General features: G+C 44.5%; 1 protein-coding gene across 1 annotated transcript in view; it reads right to left on the bottom strand.

The window, feature by feature from the left end:
- Positions 1-210: 210 nt before the first annotated feature.
- Positions 211-24,911, bottom strand: part of RAB20 (RAB20, member RAS oncogene family) — a 31,968-nt gene continuing 7,267 nt past the window's right edge. The window contains exon 2 of the mRNA XM_081127588.1: positions 211-1,251. Coding sequence (XP_080983714.1) covers positions 716-1,251 — 536 coding nt within the window. The 3' untranslated portion in view covers positions 211-715. The remainder of the gene's footprint in view (positions 1,252-24,911) is intronic.

Genomic DNA, 24,911 nt, shown 5'->3' with positions numbered 1-24,911 from the left:
GAGCTTTTAGTTTTGCTTCTATTATTGGAATTCATGTCAAGACAACTAGGCGGATGCGAATATGCTGGAATTTGTAAGGATCCAATGCAGCTTTTAAAGACAGAAGTTCCTTAAGCTCACAGCCATCTCTCTGGAGCCCCCAGCAAGGGGTCCACCAGGGACACAAAATAAAGTCTAAATCAATGCAGCCTCCACACCAAAGTTCTTCTGAAGATCCTTTAATAATATGTATAGTTCACGCTTCTACAACCAATATAAAAACAGTGATTCCTGATTTTGTATAAATTAACAAGTCAAGAATCTTTATGAGCCATCAAGATACAAGTTCCAAATGAAAGGACCAAAGATAAATCACAGTGAAGAGAAACATCTGAGAACAACGAACATAAAAGTCGTACAGGTGCTCAGACAGGTGCACACACCCCCCCAAGGCAACCTTCAATCACAGGCTAGGTTTTCAGAAAAGGATCAGCTAGGGAAAACAGTCTCCAGGAACCCTGATCCTGCAGCTCCCACCTCCCAACACAGTGATGCAGGCAGAGGCCATGATTCCCATTGGCCTCCTCTTAATAACTAGCTGTCATTTCCACTCGGATCTTCTCCTCCGTGTGCAATTATACAAAGCAACTCCTTGACTTTCTATGCTCCTGACTACAGCTCGCTCGTCACACTCCTTGCCAACTGTGTAAACTGGGGGTCAGGGGACCTCTGAGAGTCAGGCACAGCACCCAGATTTGGTCCGCTTGGGCGGCTTATAAGGGGAGATATCCACGGTCTGCGGCGGCCCCTGGGCTCTCTGCCGCAAGATCATGGGCACCACCATGTCGAACAAGGTTTCAAACAGCAGGTCCACGTTGTGGCCAGTTTTGGCGCTGGTCTCGAAGCACATCTGCTCAGCAGCAGGCATGTCCTTCTCATCCAGCATCTTGTACTTCAGGATCCTTTTATAAAGAGCCACTGCCTCCTCCAGCCGCACCTGCCTGGGCGCCTTGGGTGACGCAAAGCCGTGGCCACCGCCTGGTCCGGAGCTGTGACCCTCCTTCTCGCAGCTCTCCGAGGCTCCCTCCTCACTAAGGTCCACCTTGTTCCCCACGATGGCAAAGAGGCAGTCGCTGCTGGCTGAATCGGTCAGGCCCAGGAATCTCTCCTCCAGCTCCACCAGGCTCTGCGGGTGGTTCACATCGTAGGTGAGGATGACAGCTGCCGCCCCCCGGCAGTACATGGAGCCAAGGCCGTGGAACTGCTCCCGCCCTGTGGGGGAAAAGGAAAGAAAGATGCGGGTTCGCTCTCCTCTCAGACGCACCCACCAACCACGCCACACGGGAACCCCCCGGGCGGACCATGGAAGTGTCACCCAAACGAAGGTATGGCTGGAGCTGGGCTGGATCAAGACACTGGTGCACAGAAAGAAGTAACCAGCCTAGGCCCCGCAGCATCTAAGGGCAGTGCCTGCTCCTCTGGGGGGCTGCAAGCCCACCCCACCACAAGCAATTCCTACACAACCCAGTCACGCACAGTAGTTAACCTCCAAGACCAAGAAGACACCCGTGCCCTACTTTCCTTCTAATTAAAGATTGTTTGGCCTGTTCCTATTTTTGCATGCTCCTACCATGGGTGGGTCTTGATGCTTGACAACAGTCTGCGCCACATCTCAGCATCACGGCTGTTCTGACAGGGCCCTAGCAAGTCTGCCTCCGCACAGGTCCATGCACTGCCCAGTGCCCAGCTCCTGTCCAGCTGCCTGGGTGCAGGCCACTGGTCAATTCACTTGACCACGTGTCACTTTCCAGGGGGTCCCTGACCCCCTTCCAGATTACTTTTAAGCCTCTGGTCAGTCCCATCACCGCCCTCCCTCCCACTCCTCACACTTGCTCTGAGCTCTGGCTCAGACACTTAGCACAATCGCAAGTCCACGCCTTGGTTATGCAGTTAATACATGTCTCTCTACAGTAGGAAAGGCTGGTTTTACTTGTCCCATGTATTCAGTGGTAATAAATGTGTTGAGTAAGTGAAACCACAAATTATCCCCACTATTTTAAAAAAAACAAACACAATTTTGTCTTGCATAAGATTTCTTAGTTTGTTTTGTAACAATTTGGTCTGATTTGCAAAATGGTCGAAGGCTCATTCATGTCAGAAGCTTCATTTACACCCTGCAGCCAGCTTCTCAGCCTCTCGACTCCCCACCTTTACTCTGAACTGAAGATTGAGGGAAAGAGGAAAGAGGAGGGGGCGGGAGGACTCACCTTGATGTGTTAAACCCACAAAGACCTGAAATTTCGTCACACTTGAATACTTTTATCCCCCCAAACCTCCATCGAAAGGACAGCTAAACAACAGAACCATCATCATTCGGAGCTGCCTGAAATCTAGCTGAATGAAAGTCCTACAACTAAGAATTTAAAGACGCCACGTGGAGACTGGTTGTTTTCAGCTGCACGTATAGAACAGTGGTTGAGAGCACGCATGGGTCCTGGAACCAGAAGGCCTGGAGCTGTGAACCTGGACAAGTTACTTAACCACCCAGGGTTTAGTTTTCTCTTCTGCGAAATGGAACAGACAATAATAGTACCTCACAGAGTTATGATTAAAAGTATTAATATATGTAAAACAACAACAAAAACATTAGAAAACCTGCTAAAAGGTGCAGATCCCAGGTAAGCGGCAAGCCCAGTGGCCCCCTTTCATTGGGGTTGGTCTCCAGAGGCCAAGTTTGACCAGTGTTTGTGTCCCTAAGTTTTTACACATGGCCCCTTCATTTCCCCTTCTCCTGTTCACTGTGTAGGAGATGGTTTACTGACTCCACGAAGGGCAATTCATACACTTAAAACGGGGCCCCCTCCCAAAGCCGCCCCAGGCCCCAGGATTAATCAGCCCTCCTTCTGCCATCCAATTCCGTACCCCTCAATGGCAGGAGGAACAACCATCCTGGACCCAAGCTGTCTGGGCACATCCATGCTCCTAGGAGGAGCTTGGGAGGGGCCTTGTGCATTCACAGTTCTAAGCTTGCTTCTTACACTCACACGGTCCCTTGGAGAGTTAGCTATATTTCTAGGGCATCTTCGACAGCTTCACCCTGACTGGAATCAGAATCTGTTTCTGAGGACATTCTGTGACTCCGCCTGCAGTTTTCCAGTTTGGGCTACAGAGCCCAGCTGCTGACTACAGTGGAAACAGAGCCCAGAGGCCCATGACCTTGAAAGGGGAAAGAAGGCAATCTTTATTCTCAACATCCTCTAACTGAGATTGAGCATTTCCTTCTCTTATACATGTTGGCAACAAACCAGAAATGATATGAAGGAGCAACACCTGTGGCTTTGTCACCTTTAGAAATAACAGAGGCTTTCAATTCACATCACAGTTGTCACTGTGTCATCAAGCATTTATGCAGATCACAACTTAAACATCACAACAGCTGTTAGACCTGCCCTTTGTCAAGGAAGCCTGGTTCCCTGATGAAACTCTGTATTTTAGCGCATGAATTTAAACAGAGCATTCAGCCCTAGCTGGGTTGGCTCAGTGGTTGGAGCATCAGCCCATGGACTGAAGGGACTTGGGTTCGATTCCGGCCAAGGGCACATACCTCGGTTGCAGGCTCAATCCTCAGCCTGGGTCGGGGCATGTGCAGGAGGCAACCAATCAATGTTTCACTCTCTCCCTTCCCCTCTATCTGAAAAGCAATGGAAAAAATATCCTCAGGTGAGGGTTAAAAATAAATAAATACATAGAGCACTCTGGGGGCACCAATGGGGGGAAAAAAGAGAAAGATCATGAGCTCATACCACTAGGGCACAAAAGGATCCCTGACACAAAAGACCTGAAGACCCCTTGGTCTCTGGGTCTTTGGAACATGGATTAAAGGCATGATACCTATACACATATATTTGTATAAAACACAGTGTCCTTTGCTTTTCTAATAAACTACTATCTTCAGCCAACTGGCCAAGAAACACAAACAAGTTCCACTCCAATCATTCTGACATGGCCACATTCTGACACAGGCCAAGTGGCACTGCCTCATTAGGGGGCAGGCTGGCAGCCCCCGTGGCCAGCCCTGGAAAGAGCCACCTGCTGAGAAAGACGCCCATGTCCTGGGAGAAGGGCCCTAGCATGCAACTATACCTGATAGCTGACCTCTCCCTCATCCAGACACAGACTCAAAGCCAGGGCTCCCTGCCTCTCCAAAAAAGCTCCAAGTGTGTCCTCAAACCATCTGATGGTGGAGGTGAGACGGAGGAACAGAGGCCCGGACAGGTTTGGCACTAGTTGGAGGTATGCATCCTGCCCAGCAGAGATCCTGAAGGTGAAAGTCAAGGGCCAGTTTACAACCACCATGCTCACTGTCCCGGGTGCTGGGAAGGGTCAGCCTGCTGACAAGCAGAACGTCCTCTGGAATTCATCACCCGCAAAACAAAATTCCTCTCCTTTAACACAGCCATAGCAGGTCAGCCCTAAGCCTGCTAATCTAATTATAAGTTGCATGTCAAATTACACTGTACGCCAACAGACAGAAATTAAACAGTCTTCTCCCATCTCTTCAAGGACCCCCATGGCAGAAGACGATGAAGACATTTCTATACGTGGCAATAACAAGTGTTAGTTAAAAAGAAAAGAAATGCTTCCCCGTCATTACCACAGAGCTGGGAATTTTCTTTCAGGCACTAATTGAATATATAGCGATCTGGGCATCCTACAATTTTCCAACAGCTAAAAATGTTATCAGCTCCCACCCACTAGATTTCACAAGAGTGATCAAGGGGGGAAAAGTGGCATTCCAGCTATCCCAGGAGGATTTTTCCAAGTCCGTTACATAGTTTACTGAGGACAAAAAGGCAACTGTGTTAGTGCCTATGCCTAAAATAGTTTTCCTTTCCAGATAAAAATGTCTGATTTGCCTTTAAAAAACTAAAGAGCAAGTAATAATAAAACCCAAAGAGAAATCATAATAACTAAAGGAAGTAAGAGCTGAAGAGTCCCATATTATAGCCGGAAAAGAGAGTTAGTAAAAGTTGCTGTTTAAATCACATAATCTGTTATACACCCATAACCAATACAGGAGCAACTGAGGCACAGGGAGGGGCCCACAGAATCAGGTTGGTGAAGCCCAGAGCCAGGACACTGTCCCCAGTTACCAGGTAGTCTGTGGTCTAACAACCCATAAAGAGCCAACTCTAGAGATGGACTTCCTGCATCCAAATCCCCACAGTGTGACCTTGGGCAAATCACTTAACTCTCTGTGCCTCAGCTTCTCATCACCAAAATGTAGACAGTACCCACCAAAGGATGGTTGTGAAACCAGAACTAATTTCTATAGGTAAACTGCCTAGAACTGTGCCTGGCAGGTGGTACACCCAATATGCATGTTGGTTAAATAAATCACGAATTAGATTCCGTCCAAACCTAAGGATATACTCCACCATCCCAGGACCACCGTATCCTGTGTCTCTTCATCAGCACATTTGCAAACTGTCTCCTAGGGCCTTTTGGTCACTTTTACAGCTGACCACTCTCCTATAGCTTCCTTATTTTTATGAGACTTGGTTTCAAAGAATGACCTTCTTCCCAATTCCCAGGGCACTTTATTGGGTGGCTGCCGTACAGAAGTCCGCAGCCCACAGTAACCCCAATCGGCTGCTGGACAAGTGAAGACAAAGTGTCCACTCGCCTTCTCTTTTATTCTCTCCCCATCCTCAAAACAAAAGACAACCAGCCTTTCACATGGAGCATTGTAACATTTTTGTTGCAACGATTTAAAATAACTGAATGGGTGGTACAGCCATCAGAAATCTTGTTTACGACACTGGCTGCACATTCTAAATATGGGGGGGGGAACTTTTTAAAAATATTGATGCCTGGACCCCCTATCCCAGAGCCCACTAATCAGGTTCTGACGAGAGCATGGGTATCAGAATCATTTTTTAAAACCCCTGGTGAATACAAGGTGCAGCCAGAGGTGAAGATCACAACTTGGACAGTGAAAGTGGGAGAATCACAAAAAGACAGCTTCACAATGGGAGGATCGGAATGTTTCTTATTTCAATTAAGTTGAAAAGTAAGGTCTACCAGGAAATGTAACTGCAAACTCTGAAAGAAAGAGGAACTTTCAAAACGCCCTGCAAAATCCAGAACATTCACTGGACGGGAGCTCACAAAAGTATCAATGTCAAAACACGAGGAAAGAAAAGACTAAGATTCACAGAAGCAGAGCTGGGAACAAGTGGAAACTTCAGGGCACACACAGAAACAGGGTCACCAGCACAGAGCAAGCTGCAGTATGATTCCCTGCAGAGATTTTTTTTTAAATGAAATAAAATCCCTTTTCCATGCTTTCAAGTTCCAACCACAGCACTATAAATACTACTTGAAAAATTACTTTAGTTCTATTTTGCACAGTTTGATGAGTTTTGAGTCAAATTTATAGTCACGGGCAAGGTCTAGAACATTCCATCTGCTTGTATGTATTTCTAAACTGATAGTGAACCTGGTTAGAGAATGGCCCGTGGAAACAACTACCTCCAGAAACGTTTGCAAAGAATAGATGTTTAAAACTCTTTTAGTGCAATAAGAAAAAAGAACCATGAGTATTCCCAGGGTGATTAAAGGAGTTGGCTGTCTGGCCCGGCCGGGCGTGGCTCAGTGGTTAAAGCGTCGACCTGGGATCCAGGCGATCGGGGTTCGATTCCTGGTCAGGGCACATGCCCGGGGTGTGGGCTGCAGCCGATCAAGACTCTCATCACTGATGTTTCTATCTCTCTCTCTCTCCCTCTCCTTTCCTCTCTCTGAAATCAATAAAGATATATTTTTTTTTAAAAAAAAGGAGTTGGCTGTCTGGGGCCAGCAGCAGGTATGTGCAAACTCCACCAGTATATGAAAACTGAAGAAGCAGTGGGGCAAGAGCATGTCACCTAAGAATGTACTATTCACACAGAGGTTCCAGTAAATGAGTGGGTGAGTCTGCCACCACTCTGGTACCTGTGTCTGATGGTTAATTTTATGTGTTAACATGGCCAGGCCGTGGCCCTCAGTTGTGTAGTCCAACTAGTCCAGATGTTGCATGAAGGTATTTTTTAGATGTGATTAACATCTGCAATCAATTGACTTTGATTAAAGCAGATTACCCTCCATAATGTGTGTGGGCCTCATCCAATCAGATGAAGACTTTAAGAGGAGCCTGGGATTTCCTGGAGAAAAAAGAACTCTGCCCCCAGACTACAACCAGAGCTATAAAGGATCATGCCTGAGTTTCCAGCCTGCTGACCTACAGGACTGCAACATCAGCTCTTTCGTGGGATTCCAGCCTGCCAGCCTGCCCTACAGATTTCAGACTTGCCAGCACCCACAACCATGAGAGCCAATTCCTCTCCACCCCCACCCCCTCTCTCTTCTCCTCCCTCTCCCAACTAACCCACTTGGAGCTGCTCACTCGTTTCTCTGGCAAACATCCCTTTGGGAATGTGGCTGCTATGAAAGCCAGACTCTCCAGACGGTGGGGCAGCCTATCTTCCCTCTTGCTTCTCCATCTCCAGACGTCTCCACGGAGGCACCTACTCTCCGTAAAGAGAGAATGCCCCCTCAGCCCCTGCCCACAGCCACCTGGGACACCGCGGCCCACCACCCACCCTGCAGGCATTTCCCCGGGCCTCACAACTGGGTCACGCCCCGGACCCCACCTCCAGCACACAGGACCACAGTAAGTGCCAGGCCACGCCTCTCAGCCACGCTGGCCACCAGCTCCATGGGAATGAGGGGAAGTGACCTGGAAGGGCTTTTCAGCAACCGCAAGCATCACTTTGGCCCAAACTGGTCACTTCTTCATGAAGTATCCCCCGTCTGCCTTCCTCACTAGCCTGCCAGTTCTCTTTCTAAGTGAAGATTCAATAATGTAAATCTCCTGCCACATGATTCCAGGCACCTCCTAGCTGGCTTCAAAATAAAGCTCGAACTCCACAAAAGCACACAAGCCCTCTCCTGCCAGGTTCTCAGCAGCTAAACCGTAACCATAGGGATGATATGATTTCTGAAATAGATATCCAGGAACACCTGTTATTGGTGTGGGGTGGGCACAGGACAGGGAGATGGGGAATGGACAAGGAATACATTTAGATTGGTTTTTTTGGGGGGAGGGGGGGTTGAAGTTATTTTCTTCTTCTCTATTTTTATATGTGTTTTTTGTCCTACAAAATAAATTTAATTTAAAAAGGAAAAAAGTCTTTCATTGCAGATTAAAATTATGTAATAGAAGAAATAAGGGAGGGTTTCTAAAGTCTCCTACCATCTGTAATGGGCTGAGTGGTGGCCCCAAAGACACATCCAGGCCCTCATCCCCAGACACTGTGAATGGGATCTTATTTGGAAATAAGGCTATTGCCAGGCCAGTGTGGTTTAGTGGATTGAGTGTCATCCTATGCACCCAAGAGGTTGCTCCTTCCAGTAGGGGGAGTGCAGGAGGCAGCCAATCAGTGACTCTCATCAATGTTTCTATGTCTCCCTCTCCCTTCCTCTCTCTCTAAAATCAATAAAAACATATTTTAAAAAAAGAAATAGGGCTGTTGCAGGGAAAATCAAGTTAAGGTGAGGTCATTAGAGTGCAACCTAATCCAATATAATTAGTGTCCTTATAATAAGAGGAGAGCCATGGCAGCAGACACACACACAGGGGTGGCATGTGACGACAGAGGCAGAGACTGGAGTGATGCCTCTACAAGCTGGAGAACACCAGCCACCAGAAGCCAGGAGGAAGCCCTGGGACAGACTCCCTACAAGAGTCTTCAGAGAGCAGAACCTGGCCCTGCTGAACCCAAGCTCAGACTTCTTCCTCCAGAACTGCCAGAGGGTAACTTTCTGTTGTTGAAGGCCCCAGTGTGTGGAACTTCGTAATGACAGCCCCAGGAAACTCATACTCCGCTAAGGTATGAACTGGGCTGCAAGACAGCGGCCTCCCCATTCACCGATACCAAAAGTCATGAATCAAACAAGGTCAATGTTCGTGTGAAGCCTGGGGCCAGACGGCCAAGAGAAACATCTGCTTCCTTCCCCTCGCCACCTTCTCTCCCCTCTACCAGCAGAAGAAAAAGCTGGGTACTATGAACTTCCATGAACCACACTGCAGAAGCTGATAAGGATGGTTGAGATTACAGTGAACTCAAATACCCATTCTCAATGAAGACGGAGCGTCATGTGCCATCCCCTGAGCCAAGGTCAGCAAATCTGCTTACTTCCCGAAAACAAGTCATAAATCACAAAGCTAAGGTCACATGGTCAGAAATGCCTAAACCTGCCTCACTGGTTCTAGTTTGACCTGATGCCTATAAAAAAAATGACCTTCAGCCCTGGCAAGCGGCACTCAGTTGGTTGGAGTGTCATCCCGTGCACTGAAGGATCATGGGTTCGATTCCTGGTCAGGGCACAGGCCCAGGTTGCAGGTTCGATCCCCTGTTGCATTGAATGCAGGTGGCAACATATCGATGTTTCTCACATCAACATTTCTTTCTTTCTCTCTCCTTTCCTCTCTCTCTAAAATCAATAAAAACATATCCTCGGGAGGGGATTAAACAAAAAAAAAAGCGCCTTAGCTGGTTTGGCTCAGTGGCTAGAGCGTCAGGCGGCGGACTGAAGGATCTCGGGTTCGATTCCAGCCAAGGGTACGTACCTGGGTTGCAGGCTCCATCCCTGGCCCCAGTCAGGGCTCGTGTGGGAGGCAGCCAATTGGCATGTCTCTCTCACACTGATGCGTCTCTCTCTCTCCCTCCTTTCCACTCTCTCTGAAAATATCCTCAGGTGAGGATTAATAAAGTGACCTTCACGCTCTGATTTACACCAGAAGAGAAGAATCCTGCAAATCCAGTTCATCACCTTTCTTGAGAAATACCAGAAGGAAAGGTAGTAACCACTGAAAAAGATATGAAAGAAAAACTAATGAATTGTCCAAGCAAAGAAGCAGAAGACTGGCCGCACCCTGAGAGGGGAAGCTGTCACAAGAGCTCCTGTGGGCAGTACAGGTGGCCGGTAAGGGACAGGTAGCCTCAGGGAGGCCAGCCGAGGTCCCTCGGTGTAAGGAGCCCCATCCTTGTCAAGCCGACAGAACAGGACCAGGGGCTGATTTTCTAGCTCTTCCAGTGAGTACGCTGCGTAGAAATAACTTTTCCAATAGCTAAAACTTTTGCAGCACTTCCTGCTTCCAGGCACCGCACCAAGCCCTTTACACGGTCAGTCATTTAATTCTCACCCACCCCGGGCGGACTGCTGCGGCATTTCCACGCCAGGCCTGGGAAACCCTGGCTGGTCACAGACACGGACACCCAGGCGGTGGGGGCTGAGGCCGCACCTGCACCCCGAGACCAGGGCCCAGAGTCCCAGCCCCTTAAGTGCCATGCTTCACTCAGCTTCTAGTCCTCCCTTAGATGGGCTGGGTTCCAAAAATGAATGCCAGCATTTCAAAATCCAGAAGAAAAAACAACGGGACGGTTGCTGTTCTACCTCTGGTGTCAGAAATGAAGCAAATCCAAAAAGGCAAGATAAAAGGTGAAAACCACGCGTCCTCCAGGTAGAACTCGCTCTCACAGGGCAGCTGTTTCCTCCCAGCATGGAGGCGGTGTGGACAGGGCAGAAAGAATTGTTCATTGTTCTCACAGGTGATAACAGATGGCTGGAGTCTACCCGGCACTTTTCCTCCACACGGTCTTATCTTAGCCTGACCAGCGGGGGTGGGAGTCACCATCTCCTGGCTGACAACCCTGAGACCAGCCACCTCCCACTGCACTGGCTAGGTAAGAGCCCCGCGACGGTGACATTCGCCACTGCACAGGAAAACCTCACGAAGACTCGGCGCAAGGCAAAACCCTGAGCCGACGGCAATCAGCCAGGTATTAAAGAGGAAAAATATCCTGGCCCACAATATGAATGTTTGTTTTTCTGCCAGCGGAAGACCTGAAATCTCAACCCCAATTAATGAATTACAACCACTAAGGAGGTGATCAGATAACACTTTAAAGATAAGCTAATAATTAAAATCCAATAATCCAACTTAGTTGCTTACATTTATAGTTCCTTTAATTTTGTTCTCAATAGTCTGTGACCATTAAAAGGCATTAAAGCCCTAGCCAGTTTGGCTCAGTGGTTAGAACGTCAACCTGCAGGTTCAAGGGTCCTGGGTTCGATTCTGGCCAAGGGCACGTACTTCAGTTGCAGGCTCAATCCCCAGCCCTGAGTCCGGGAGAGTGAGGGAGGCAGCCAATTGATGTGCCTCTCTCACATCAATGATTCTCTCTTTCTCTCTCTCTCCCTTCCACTCCCTGAAAAGCAATGGAAAAAATATCCTCAGGTGAGAATTTAAAAAAAAAAAAGGAAAAGGCATTCTAAAACATAGCTGTGCTTCGTGACCTAGAGGAGAGGATGGCTCTGCTAGTCTAGGAAGCCCACGGCTCACACTGGTAATAAAATCAAAGCATTACGGGACGTAACTACAGGTCCGCAAGCAACTATTTAACTGCAGTCATCCAAAACCAAGCTTATAAAATGAGATTTTCCTTTTATAAATAAAGGAATCCAAACCCAAAATGATTTCCACCCAATAGAATAGCAACATCTAAAGGAGATAACAGGGTCACAGGGGGAAAAATAGATTCATTTTCACATTTCAGTACATATACAATAATTTTTCTCCTAGATCAGCATATGTCTCACTTCTATTGTTTCTGTTTGATAGTTTGAAGATTAAACGAAAACCAAGGAATGTGCCATATGAACCACTCATAATTAACTGCACATAAATTAAACACACAGATTGGGCTTTCTGAAATAATTACTAAGGTTATATAACGACAAGTGGGGTTTAATTCTCAAATGTCTTTACTTTTTTCAGACATGAATTTACTGAAAATAATTCAACAAGAACAAATAACTCAAAGAGATGTTCTTTAACCCTCTATTATTAAGAAAAAGAGACAAATCCAAAGAAAGCACACTCATAACAGATTTACCTATAAGAACAAAAACTCTCACATACCAGGATATCTCATCCAGTGACCTTTACCATCAACAGATACTCTGTTGTGTTATGATAATTAATTTTCAGAATGTGATTATCAAAGAAAATTTCAATTAATTGCTGAATTCTCTACTTATTAAAACAGGAAACTAAAACCATGTCAGATTTTTCAGAGCACCTTTGAGCTTGTTTTAAAGTCAAGATTGAACTTCAAATACCATATTAAGAAAACTCTTTAAGTCTGTTGTGGTTTCCGGAAATACTAAGTTATCTAGAATAGCCTCTCATCTGGAGTACTCCATTCAGTAAATATACCAGCTATTTCTAACAGCCTTGCTATACAGAATGGTTTTTCCTTCTTCTCCATAATATAAAGTCTTCCAAGAAACATACATCAGAGAATAAATGTTTTCCTATTAATTTTATCACAAGGGAAGCATATTAAACCCTTCTGGAACAATCCTAAGAAAACAAATGATTATACAGATGTTTACAACGTCTAGTTCTCTCTTGCTTAACGGATTGGGCGTGTTCTAATAAAATTTCCTGAAAAGTACATTATCCATTGACAGACATTGTAAAATCAGGAATGCCTTCTGGGATGACCAGGAAAACTTGGTATAAATGTAAAAGGGACTACACAGCAGACCTGACAAGCTCAGGTGGGTCACATGGCAGGCCTGACAAGGTCAGTGACTGAATAGTAACCACAGGATGGTCTGATCATAAATTCCTAAGGCAGGTAATGATGGGTAGTCATGTCCCAGGCCTGTAGTTTCCTTAGCAAAGGTTAATCTTTACCATAATCGAGCCCTGTCCATTATCCTTATGGATCTAGGATAATACACCTTTGGAATGTCAGAGTAATTTTCTTTTCCACACCCCTCAGAGGCATAACCACCAGTGCCAGCACAAGACCATGAAACTCATTGTTACTGTGTTGCCTGAATACCATCTCCATTTATAGTAAATGTTAAATGTTAACTATCCTATACCCACCAATAAAAAAGATGTGTCTCACCATTTTGTTGATCCAATCCTAGAGATTCCCCCACTTTGCTTTCTCCTGCCTCCTTAATCTATAGCCATGAATTTCACGTAGCCTTCCTTACATTTCCCCTCTGACTGCAAATGCATAAAAAGAACTGCGGGACTGTGATTCTCCAGGGCACTTTCTTAATCCATTGAGATCTTGCTTCTGGTCATATCTTCAGATTTGGCTCAAGTAAACTTTCATAAAATTTTCCTTTAAGTTTGGACTTTCTTTCATCGACACTGGGAGTACCTAGATATAATTTTATTAATTTAACAGTTCAAAAACCCTTTTAAATCAATCATATTGAAGGATTTTGTTAGAGCTTAGTTGATCATATTTAAATATAATATTATGCTGTAGATGAAAGAAGAAATTTTAAATAATTACCTAGAAGAGTCAAATTCACAGAGACAGGAAACAGAATGATACTTACCAGGGGCTGGAGGAAGGGGGAGTAAGGGTTAGTGTTTAACGAATACTGAGCTTCAGGTGGGAAGAAAAGAAAGATTTGCAGATGATTATGGTGATGTTTGCACAACATGTGTATACTTAATGCCACCAAGTTGCACACTTAAAAATGATTAAAATATTAAATTTTATTTTATGTGTATTTCACCATAATTTTAAAAATTCCATATGGTTAAAGATAGATAGATGATAGACATATAGATAGATGGACGGATGGATGGATAGGTAGGTAGATAGATAGATGATAGATAGATGATAGATAGATGATAGATGATAGATAGATAGATAGATAGATAGATAGATAGATAGATAGATAATGATAGATAGATAGATAGATAGATAGATAGATAGATAGATAGATAGATAGATAGATAGATAGATAGATAGGTAATAGACAGACAGATAGATGATAGATAGATGGATTTGCAGGTAAAAATAGCACCTACTAAGAACAGCAGAAAACTCAGGCCTGATCCCTGCCCCCTTCCTCTACCCTAGGCTGCAGCAAGTCCAAAGCTGCCTCTCATCTACCTAGACCATGAATCACCTGGTGATCTGGTTGAAATGCAGATTCTGATTCAGAGGTCTGGATGGGGCTTGGGTTCTGTTGCTGCTGGCCCTCGGAACTCACTTTGTGGACCAACGCTGTAAGCCTCGAGCAGTCCAGTGGGGCAGCTCTCATCAATCCAAGATGAGATGCAGTGCTAACACAACTGACTCTGCAACTCACACCCGACTTTGCCATTTTTGCACTTCATGCCTCCACTGCCTTCTTCCTGGTACTTTGTGTCTGGTAATAGCCACGAAGTAGCTGCAGGTTGTTCAACCAAGGAAAGCTGAAATTTCCAGGCTATAGAAATTTCACTCTTGAGCTTCAGGGACCTGTGGCTACACAGTAACTAACCAGAGTTAATCAGATTGGAAATTAATTAGGTTTGGAATGTGCTTTGGCAACTACTAAAGAAAAGATGTGCAGTAAGGAAATAACAGTCAACTTGCTTTGAATAGTGGGAACAAAGTCCTCAAACAGTGCAGAAATTTTTTATAAAAAAGCCCAGGCACAACACAAATGCGCACTGCTACTTAACAAAGCTCCATGATATGGGAATCACACACCATTCTTATCTACTCATAATGCAAGATCCTCACAGAAGAGTTCCAGCTATGACATAAACTTAGAAAACATTTAAAACATACTCCACTCATTCTGACTTTTCATTTTTTAGGGCAAGCTGCCAGTTAGAAAGGAAGAACTGCTTCCTCTGTTATTGATGCACGTGTCCCTGAGCTAGATAGAGCCTCCCTGGGCCCCATGTCCTCACCAGTTTTACTGAGTCAACTAAATCATTCCTGTAACCAAGTCTGCTACAGCCCCTCCAGGAACTGCCGTAAGAACTAATGCTGAGTGAGATTTCACTTCATTCTGCTGGGCAGAATAGCAAGCGACTTGTGCACACACCCACACATGCCTACACACAGGCACACATGCATACTCACGAACATGCATGCACACACACAATTTCATTTCATTCTCCCCAGTGTTAGTGTGCACATTTTACAGATCTTTAAAGAGGCCCAGTATACTTGTGCAGCTGCTCAAGGACCCCCGGGACACTAAGCAGCTCAAGACACTAACAGTGGTATGAGTAGCCTGGATAAGTAACTGCCAAACAATAAGGGTTTAATGGCAGTGGAGGGCCTCTAAATTCTACTAGAACATAAATGAGATCTGGTCAAGCACTTTTTAAAGCAATTCCACCCTGACACAAGTAAAAAGACAATTTTTAAGAATGGGCAAAATCATGACACTCAAACAGATACGAAAAGTAAATACATGTTAAATATCCTATTTAGCTAATTTAATGAGAGAGCCAGACATATGCCATAACCAACTCAAAGATGTCAAGAAGGCACAGGTGTATTTGCTAAGGAATAACTTTGAGAATCATCGGTTGGTCTGCCCTTATGCAAATGAGGACTCCAAATCCTTGCAGTTGTTTGGTCTAAAAGGCACGGTCGTGATTAGTCAGAATAGAGCCTGTGCGGCTGCAATTGGACGGGGAAAGCCTCAGTCCTATTGGCTGAATGGGATTCTAGGAACTCCTTGACACAGGCTGGCTCAGGCGCCAGAAACACAGTGCAGGCGGGCAGTGCAGCACAGAGGCAGGCAGCTCAGTGCAGGCTTCTCCCAGAAGTGCAACTTGCATGAGAGGCCCCTGTGTAGAAATGGCTGCTAGGCTCTTTATTTGTATGTTTGATTTTTTATTTTTGTTTGTTTTTGTTTTTAAATTTGAGTCCAGTTAGCCACCAGAAGCCCTTCTGATTAGGTATCTTCTTTCTCAGAGTCCACACTCTGATTAAATAAACATTAAATGTCCAACCAAACTCATACCACCTATCCATGATTCTAAAAGTTATTCCTTAGCAAATCAGAGAAAATCCTTTAGATAAGCCCCTATTTACTCCTTACTCCCCCTTTACAAAGCTTGAGGGTATCCATGATGTGCCAGGAAACAGAAGGTAACATATTACTGGGAACCTAGTGAACCACTAGTCCCATTCACATCTACTATCTTATTTAAGCTTCATAATTAATTAACCCTGTAAATAAGGTTTATTACTACATTTAAAAAAAGAAAAGGTCTGCTGTTTCCCAGATGCAGCCGTGCGTGGAAGGTGGCCCCTCTAAATCTACTGAAGCAGCACAAGTCATTTCAGGAAATGCCATCAGATGCCAACATGCAGTCACACATGAGCTTTCTATTTCTGAGCAGAAATACCCACTTTTATGGAGGATGCAGAGACTCAAAGGCAGGGACATGAGCCTGGGTGGCTCCCCAGGACTGAAGGCTTTAACTGACCTGGAGTGTTTACTCTAGGACAGGCTGAACTTTTGCACCACAAACCACAGAAAGTGGTTTCTAGGACTCAGACACCCCAGAAACCTGGACCGCTACCCAATGTGGTTGACCAGCTTATTGCACTGGTCAGAGCATTCCACGGGCACCTTCTCTTACAAGATCATCTAGAATCAGCACAGCCGAGCTTGGGTAAAAGGGTGGATTCAGGATCTCTCTCTCAAGGGCAAGTGGCATAACACGCTGAACTAGTTGGCTTCGTATAAATGAGAAAACACATCTCAGACATGAAAACATGTATAAAGTGCACATAATTCTACATGGGTAACATGCTGATTGAACAGGCATTTTAATACATTAATCTTGTTAGTTATGAGACAGCCCAAAGGTTGGGACTGTCTACCTTACCATTTTTGGACACAGCCACATTTTTTCAGTTCACAGTCACACTATGCACTAAACAGAATGTGCCGTGATACGTATTTGTCACATCCTGTACACGCACACGTAGATTGCATATCTGAGCATTCAGTCCCTCACTTTAGAGTAGATGCCACTTCTATGAAGGACACAGCATGGCTTAGTGACTAAGTACATAAACTCTGGGGCAATTTGCCCAGTTCAGCCCTTTCTGGGCTTCATGATAACTTCCATGGGATCTAACCTTGTTACCTCCTTGAGTCCCAGAGAGGATTAATGAGTTTCAATGCAGAGGTTAAACAGCCCTAGCCCACAGTTAGTGCTATGTAGGCAGCAGCCATTAATTGGCCGGATTTTGTGATAGAGCCTAATCTTGGGGAGGCTTTGGAGATGATTTTGGGGGTATTCCTTAAAGGCTCTGTAAGGTCACAGGCTGCGTGACAGCTAATCAGCCTATACAAACAGCATTACAAACATGCCATTAGGTTTATTCTTTATATCTGAAGATTTACCTTTGGGTACAGGTAAGCATTTCAGGTACAACCGGAACAAAAAACTTCTTAAATGAAGTATAAATGTTTACCTACCACAAGATAACTCTAGATGCCTGTGAAGGCTGTTAATAATAAAATTTAAAACTTTTAAAAATTAATTGGGAAATAGTCTGACAGAATACAAAAATAAACATGAGTGCATTAGCTAACGCACCTTCATTTAGAACATTGCACAACACAATCTTTTGATCTAGCAATTTTTTTTGTAATTTTAAGTAATTCAAGGCAGAATAATAGATTAGATAATACCATAATTCTAACCTTTGAGTATTATTTGGTGTACTAGCACAAGCATTACACAGAACAAACTTTCAGAGTTATATAATCCCATTTAGGCCACAAGTCCTTCAAGAAAATACCTGATTTGGAAATTTTTCATGGCTTAGAATTTTAACTAAAATTGTAACATTGAGCATTTGGCTAATATAAGTTCACCTCTAATTTTTAGAAATAAAGACATAAATGAAAAAAGCAAACTGATAGCAACTTTCCCATGCTTTCCATGTTTCCAGTAGCATATACATTTTGTTTGTTTGAAAGAGAGGAAGGACATAACAGAGAATAAAATATGACAAAAAGCAGACCTCAAATCCAGGCTCTTCAGCATCCAGTGCAACCTGAGCAAACTTTGTGGCCTCTCTGGGCCTTAGTTTCCAGGTCTGCGAAAGGAAGGTGGATAAAAATGCCAAGCACACAGAGTAGCTGTAAGAAGTAAGAGGTTAGCCCCAGCCCACTGGCTCAGTCCGTTGGAGCATCATTCTGTACAACAAAAAACGCTGTGAGTTCAACTCCCAGGCAGAGCACATACTTAGGTTGCAGGTTCAATCCCCAGTCGGAGCAGGTATGGGAGACAACTGATCGTTGTCCCACACCAGGCCCCCAGCTCAGGGCTCCAGGGCCGGGAAGAGACGTCCCCACAACTCCGGGCTGTGAAACCAGCGGGGACTGTGGCTGAGGGTCGCGGAGGCTGCGGGAGCCCCAGCAGCTCCTCTTAAAGGGCCCGCGCACGGACTCACTCGGACGCGCCCCCTCTGAGCCCAGCGCCCGGCAGCAGCTGGAAATGACCTGGGACACTTGGGGAGGAACTAACCTGCCTGAAATTGGGGCGAGAGGTGGAGGGGCAGCTTCCTCCCAGAAAGAAGGGCTGGCAGAGGCCATTGCTCCTTTGGCGAGTCCTCCTCACACAGAGCCGGCAGGCAGGCACCATATTTGAATCTCCAGCACCTGACACACTTTTGGCCCCGCCCTGTGATTCCAGGAGGCTCCGCCCCTCCCCACCTGCAGGCTCATCCAGGCCATTTCCAGGGGCTTTTCTGTGCAAGTGGCCTCTCGAGCCTTATGCTTAGGACTGCCCTAAAATCTCTCAAACAAGCAGCAGCTGCCCCATACAGCTTGACAAGCAGCCCCAGGCCTGGCACTAGTGGCAGCCTGCATTGGCTCATAGCTTGGCCTCTCCTGGACACCTCCAAGCCCAGCACAAGTAGCAGCCAACTACGGTTTGCTGTGTAGCTCAGGCTGGGTGGCCCTGGCACTGGCACAGGCTGACTTTGCACCTCCCAGGAGGCCCCAGACACTGTGCACTGGTGGTCAGACTTGACCATGCTGGATTACAACCCTACCACACCCATGAGTGACACTCAAGGGGCGCACTTGGTGAACACCAAAGCTCTGCTGAAGTAAATCCTGCTCCATAGGGGTGTCTCCAGCACAGCAGCTCTTTGGCTGTAGCTGCAACTGGTCCGCACAGCTGATTGGCCTGGGGGTCAATTCCCCCCAGTGATGCCAACAGCAACCAAGGCTCAACTACGACAGGACAGTGCACACAGCCCTCACAGGGGAGCACCTAGAAGGCCCAGCTCAGGTGAATGGGGAGGCTGAGCCACTAAACCCTACAGGACACCTATGAAACAAAGCCACTCTACAAATTCCAGGGGACATAGCAGCTCTACATAATACATAGAAACAAACACCAGAAAGCAGCCAAAATGTGGAGGCAAAGAAACATGTCACAAAGGAAAGAACAGAAGAAATCTCTAGAAGAGGAACTAAATGAAATAGATCCAAGCAAGCTAACAGATACAGAGTTCAGAATTTTTGTTTATAAGGATGCTCAATCATATTAGTAACAGTATTACAAAAACAACTGAGAAAATCAATGACATAATAAAGTACCAATTTGAAATGAAGGCTACACGAACTGAAATGAAGAATAATTTACAGGGAATCAACAGTAGAGTTGAGGACGCTGAGAATCAAATCAGCAACTTGGAACATGACGAAACAAAAAACACCCAACCAGAAGAGCAAAAAGAAAAAAGAATCCAGAAATATGAACATAATATAAGGAGCCTCTGAGACAACTTCAAGTGGCCCAACATTTGTATTATTGTGGTACCAGAAGGAGAAGAGAGAGAGCAAGAAATTGAAAACCTATTTGAAAAAATAATTACAGAAAACTTCCCCTACCTGGGGAAAGAAAGAGACTTACAAATCCAGGAAGCACAGAGGGTCCCTAACAAGAGGAACCCACAGAGGCCCACAGCAAGACACATCATAATTAAAATGCCAAAGGTTAAAGACAAAGAGAGAATCTTAAAAGCAGCAAGAGAAAAGCATTTAGTTACCTACAATGAGCACCCATATGACTGTCAGCTGATTTCTCAACAGACCTTGCAGGCCAGAAGGGAGTGGCAAGAAATATTCAAAGTCATGAAAAACATGGAACTACAACCGAGATTGCTCTACCCAGCAAAGCTATCATTTAGAACTGAAGGTCAGATAAAGAGCTTCACAGATAAGAAAAAGCTAAAGGAGCCCGGCCCGGTGTGGCTCAGCGGTTGAGCATCGACCTAGGATCCAGGTGATTGGGGTTCGATTCCCGGTCCGGGCACTTGTTTGGGTTGCGGGCTCGATCCCCAGTCCAGGGTGTGCTGGAGGCAGCCAATCAATGATTCTCTCATCATTGATGTTTCTCTCTCTCTCTCTCCCTCTCCTTTCCTCTCTCTGAAATCAATAAAGATATATTTTTTTAAAAAAGAAAAAGAAAAAGCTAAAGGAGTTCATCCCCACCAAACCAGCACTACAGGAAATGTTGAAGGGTCTTCTTTAAGAAGAAGCTAATGTCCAGCCAGGCGTGGCTCAGCGGTTGAGCATCGACCTAGGATCCAGGCAATCAGGGTTCGATTCCTGGTCAGGGCACATGCCCAGGTTGTGGGCTGCAGCCAATCAATGACTCTCTCATCATTGATGTTTCTATCTCACTCTCTCCCCCGCCTTTCCTCTCTCTGCAGTCAATAAAGATATATTAAAAAAATAAAAAATTAAAATTAAAAAATTAAAAAAGAAGAAGCTAATGAACAAAAGAATCTGACAAACTAAATAGATCCAGAGACATTGAAGCATGCAACAGACGGTCATATTTCAGAGGAAAGAGGGAAGGAGGGTGGAGGGTGGGAAGAGATTAACCAAAGAAGTTATATGCATATATGCATAAGCCATGGACACAGTCAATAATGGGGTGAAGGCCTGGGGAGGGGATGGCAGCAAGGTAGAGGGGGTCAATTGGGGGGGGAAATGGGACACCTGTAATACTTTCAACAATAAAGATAAATTTAAAAAAAAAAAAAAGTGAACAGGAATGAACCCATACAACACAGATGCATCTCAAATGCTTTAAGCAAAAGGAGCCAGACCCAAAATGCTCCATACTGAACAAATGCAGAAAAGACAGGACTATTAAGACCAGAAAACAGATCAGTTCTACCAGGGGCTGGGATTGAATAGAGGCAGTGACTAAGGAGAAAATGGGATTTTTTTAAATGATAGAAAGAGTTTGTATTTTGATTGTGGATGTAGTTACACAACTGTATGTTTGTCAAAACTCCTAAATTTATACTAAAAAGGGTAAACCTGACTACATACAAACATTCAATAAACCTTACTTAAAAATAAAACAAAACCAAGACAATTTTTACAAAAAAACAAAAACTTTTGTCTATAGAAAAGTTGTTGCCAAGCCAATTTTTAAACTACAAAGCCCAAAGCTTTTATAGTTCATGTGGGGTGGGGGTGGGACCTCCCTGGTTTACCAAAATAGCATACTAAATAGTATTCTACTGCCTATAAAGAACAGAACAAGTGAATAGTTCTGAATCAAGGTGGTAGCATATATATCAGAAACACGTCTTTCCAGGGTAACTTTTGGGGACTGAAGATGAAGAAGAATTACATATCAACAATTTTCATCTTTGTTTTCAGCACCTGAAAAATATTGTGCCACTTCCTCTGGCCTCACGGTTTCTGATGAGATATCTGCTGTCATTCTTTTATTTTCTGGCTGCTTTCAAGATTTCTAACTTGATAGTTTTAGAACTAAATTGATGTGTCTTGGCACCATTTTCTTTGGATTTAACCTGTTTGTGGCACTCACAAGTTTCTAGAATTGCAGGTTTGTGTCTGTTGCCAAATTTGGGGAGTTTTCAACCATTATTTTTGCTTGTATTTTGTCAGCCTCACCCTTTTTCTTCTTCCAGGACTCCAACGACACAACGTTAGATCTTTTGTCCACAGGTTCCTGAGGCTCAGTTCATTTTCATTCAGTTTATTTTCTCTCTGTATTTCATATTGGGTAATGTTTATTGTTTTATCTTCCAGTTCATGGGTGCCTTCTCTCCCTTCCATTTGCCTGTTGTATCCATCCCCTAGCCTTTTATTTTGGTTATTGATTTTTTTTAAGTTCTGAAATTACCATTTGGTTCTTTAAATATGATTTTGCTCAGGCTCTCTATTTCTTTCATTTGTTTAAGTGTGTTTATAATTTCTCATCAAAGCATTCTTATGGCTGCTTTAAAATCTTTGTCAGATAACTCTAACATCTCTATCATCTCGGTGTTGGCATCAACTGATTGCCCTTTTTTAAAAAATAATTTTTTATTGGTTTTTAGAGAAAGAAGAAGGAAGAGGAAGAGAGAGAAATATCGATGTGAGAGCAAGACATTGATTGGTCGCCTTCTGCACGCCCCCTACCAGGGATCGAGCCTGCAAACCAAGCATGTGCCCTGACCAGGAATCCAACCAGCAACCTTTCAGTGCATGGGATGATGCCCAACTAACTGAACCACACTGACCAGAGCCTGATTGCCTCTTTTAAAATTCAGATTGACACCTTCCTGGTTCTTGCATAGTGAGTTTTGACTAAAACCTGGACATTTTCATGTTGTGTTATGAGACTCTGGATATTAGCTAAGCATTACACTTTAGCTAGCTCTCTCTGACACAAATCTTACAGGGGCTGAGGGGGCTGGGGCAGACATTGCTGCTTTCCTGACAGGTGGAAGCACAAGTCCAAGTTGCCCACATGGCCTCCACCAGCACTACAAAGTGGGAGGGCTCATTATCGCCTGGTGGGGATGACAACCCTGCTCCCTATTCAGCCTTCTCTGACACCACCAGAATGTCTGGGATAAATGAAGCAAAAAGAAAAGCCAGAGAGCTCACCTCGCTGTGCCATTCTTTGGATCTCAAAGTCCTTGGCCAGTCTGCCTTCTCTCCACCTTTCAGAGTCTTCTTATGTTTGTTTTGTATATAACATCAAAGATTTTAGCTGTAACTAGTGGGAAGACCAGGGAAAAGTACATCTGTTCCATCCTCCCAGAAGCAGAAGTCCTGATGTGTTATTCTTTGTCTCTAAATAGATTTTTAATGATATCAAAGTAAAAAGAGATGAGTTCCTAGAGTTGTTTAAAAACATATATAATTAACACCACAGACCAGTTTCCTTACCATCTACACAATGGCCTAATTTTAGCTGCATTGTAGAGTTCATGAAAATATTTTTACACTGATTTTATCATTCAGACTCAATACAGTGTTAAGAAAATAAAACCATGAATTTCAGCCTCCCCAAATTTTCCCATTGCTTTCAACAATTTCATTCAGCAAAAACTTAACTTAAAAAAATACTGTAGAGCAAAACACGAGATTCTACAGAGAACATAAAAATGAATAAAACCCAATCTTCTCTCCAGGAGTTTGTAAATCAGAGGAAAGACAAATGGGTAAAAAAAAAAAGATAAAAGGCAGAGCACAATAAGGAACACCCGGTCATTTTGCAACAGTCTGGAGGAGGGAGGAATTCTTCCTTTGCTACAATGACCAAGGACTGCTTCACAAAATAAGTGACATTGAAGGATGGTATAAAATTCACGTTGGGCATCCCCAGGAGAGGGGACATTCCCAGAGAAAGAGACCATAAGTGAAGGTGAGATCAGAGGGAAGACAGGCATATGTGGTGAATTACAAACACAAGCTTGCCTCGGAGATATTGCAGGTGTGGTTCCAGACCACCGAAATAAAGGGAGTATTGCAATAAAATGAGTCACACTCATTTTTTGGTTTGCCCATGAATAAAAGTTATATTTACACTACACTTCAGTCTATTCAGTGTATAATAACATTATGCTTAAAGAAAACCACAAATTGCCCGGCCAGGCATGGCTCTGCGGTTGAGCGTCTACCTAGGATCCAGGCGATCAGGGTTCAGTTCCCAGTCAGGGCACATGCCCGGGTTGCGGGCTCGATCAATGACTCTCTCATCATTGATGTTTCTATCTCTCTCTCTCCCTCTCCTTTCCTCTCTCTGAAATCAATAAAGATATTTTAAAAAGAAAAAAGAAAAAAAAGAAAATCACAATGGACATACCTGAATTACAAAATACTTTACTACTAAAAAATGCTAACCATCATCTGAGCCTTCAGTGGGTTGTAATCTTTTTGCTGGTATAGGGTCTTGCCTCCATGGTGATGAAAACACAATATCTGTGAAGCACAATAATGTGAAGTAGAACAAAACAAGGAATGCCTCTAGTACACCTGGCTAAGCTCTAAGGCACTTGTCTTGGCTAACAGGAGAAGAGGAAAGGTAGTCCAGGCTGGAAGGGGCTTTGAGCGGGGACATTCACTGGATCCAGAGGCCCAACAGAAACACCCCCTCAGCAGCATGCAGAAGAGACAGGAGTCTGGGTCAGTCTGAGTGAAAAGAACACTAGAGCCTTCCTTGGCCAAGGCCAACGGGCACAGGATAGCAGGACCATGAAAATCTGTCATCACAGTGATGAAGCCATTGTTCTAAGAATAAAGAGTTGTGTCCGGCTGGGTTGTGGCTCAGCGGTTGAGCATCGGCCTAGGATCCAGATTGCAGTTCAGTTAAGGCCACAAGCCAGGCTTGCGGGCTCGATCCCCAGCAGGGGGTGTGCAGGAGGCAGCCGATCAATGACGACTCTCTCATCATTGATATTTCTTTCTCTCTCTCCCTCTCCCTTCCTTTCTCTGAAATCAATAAAGATATTAAAAATAAATAAATAAATAAAGAGTTGTTTAAATGTGTGTGTGTAAAATTTCCTTTTCACAGAAAGGGAAGTTATATGAGGTCTCATTGAACAAAAGGGGCAAGTTCGATTTGGAATCAGTTTCTATTTCTCCTGCAAACTTAAAGATAACAAAGCATGACATTATCTTCCAGAGACATTAAATGTGATTTGGGTATTAGCTCATGAAGATGATTGACCTTAATTAGTTAAATTCTCCTGAAT

Source organism: Miniopterus schreibersii, assembly GCF_964146895.1.
Source record: "Miniopterus schreibersii genome assembly, chromosome: 2".
In the NCBI taxonomy this organism is placed as follows: domain Eukaryota; kingdom Metazoa; phylum Chordata; class Mammalia; order Chiroptera; family Miniopteridae; genus Miniopterus; species Miniopterus schreibersii.
Note: the sequence above shows the minus strand (reverse complement) of the source record. Positions and strands in the feature narration are given on the sequence as shown.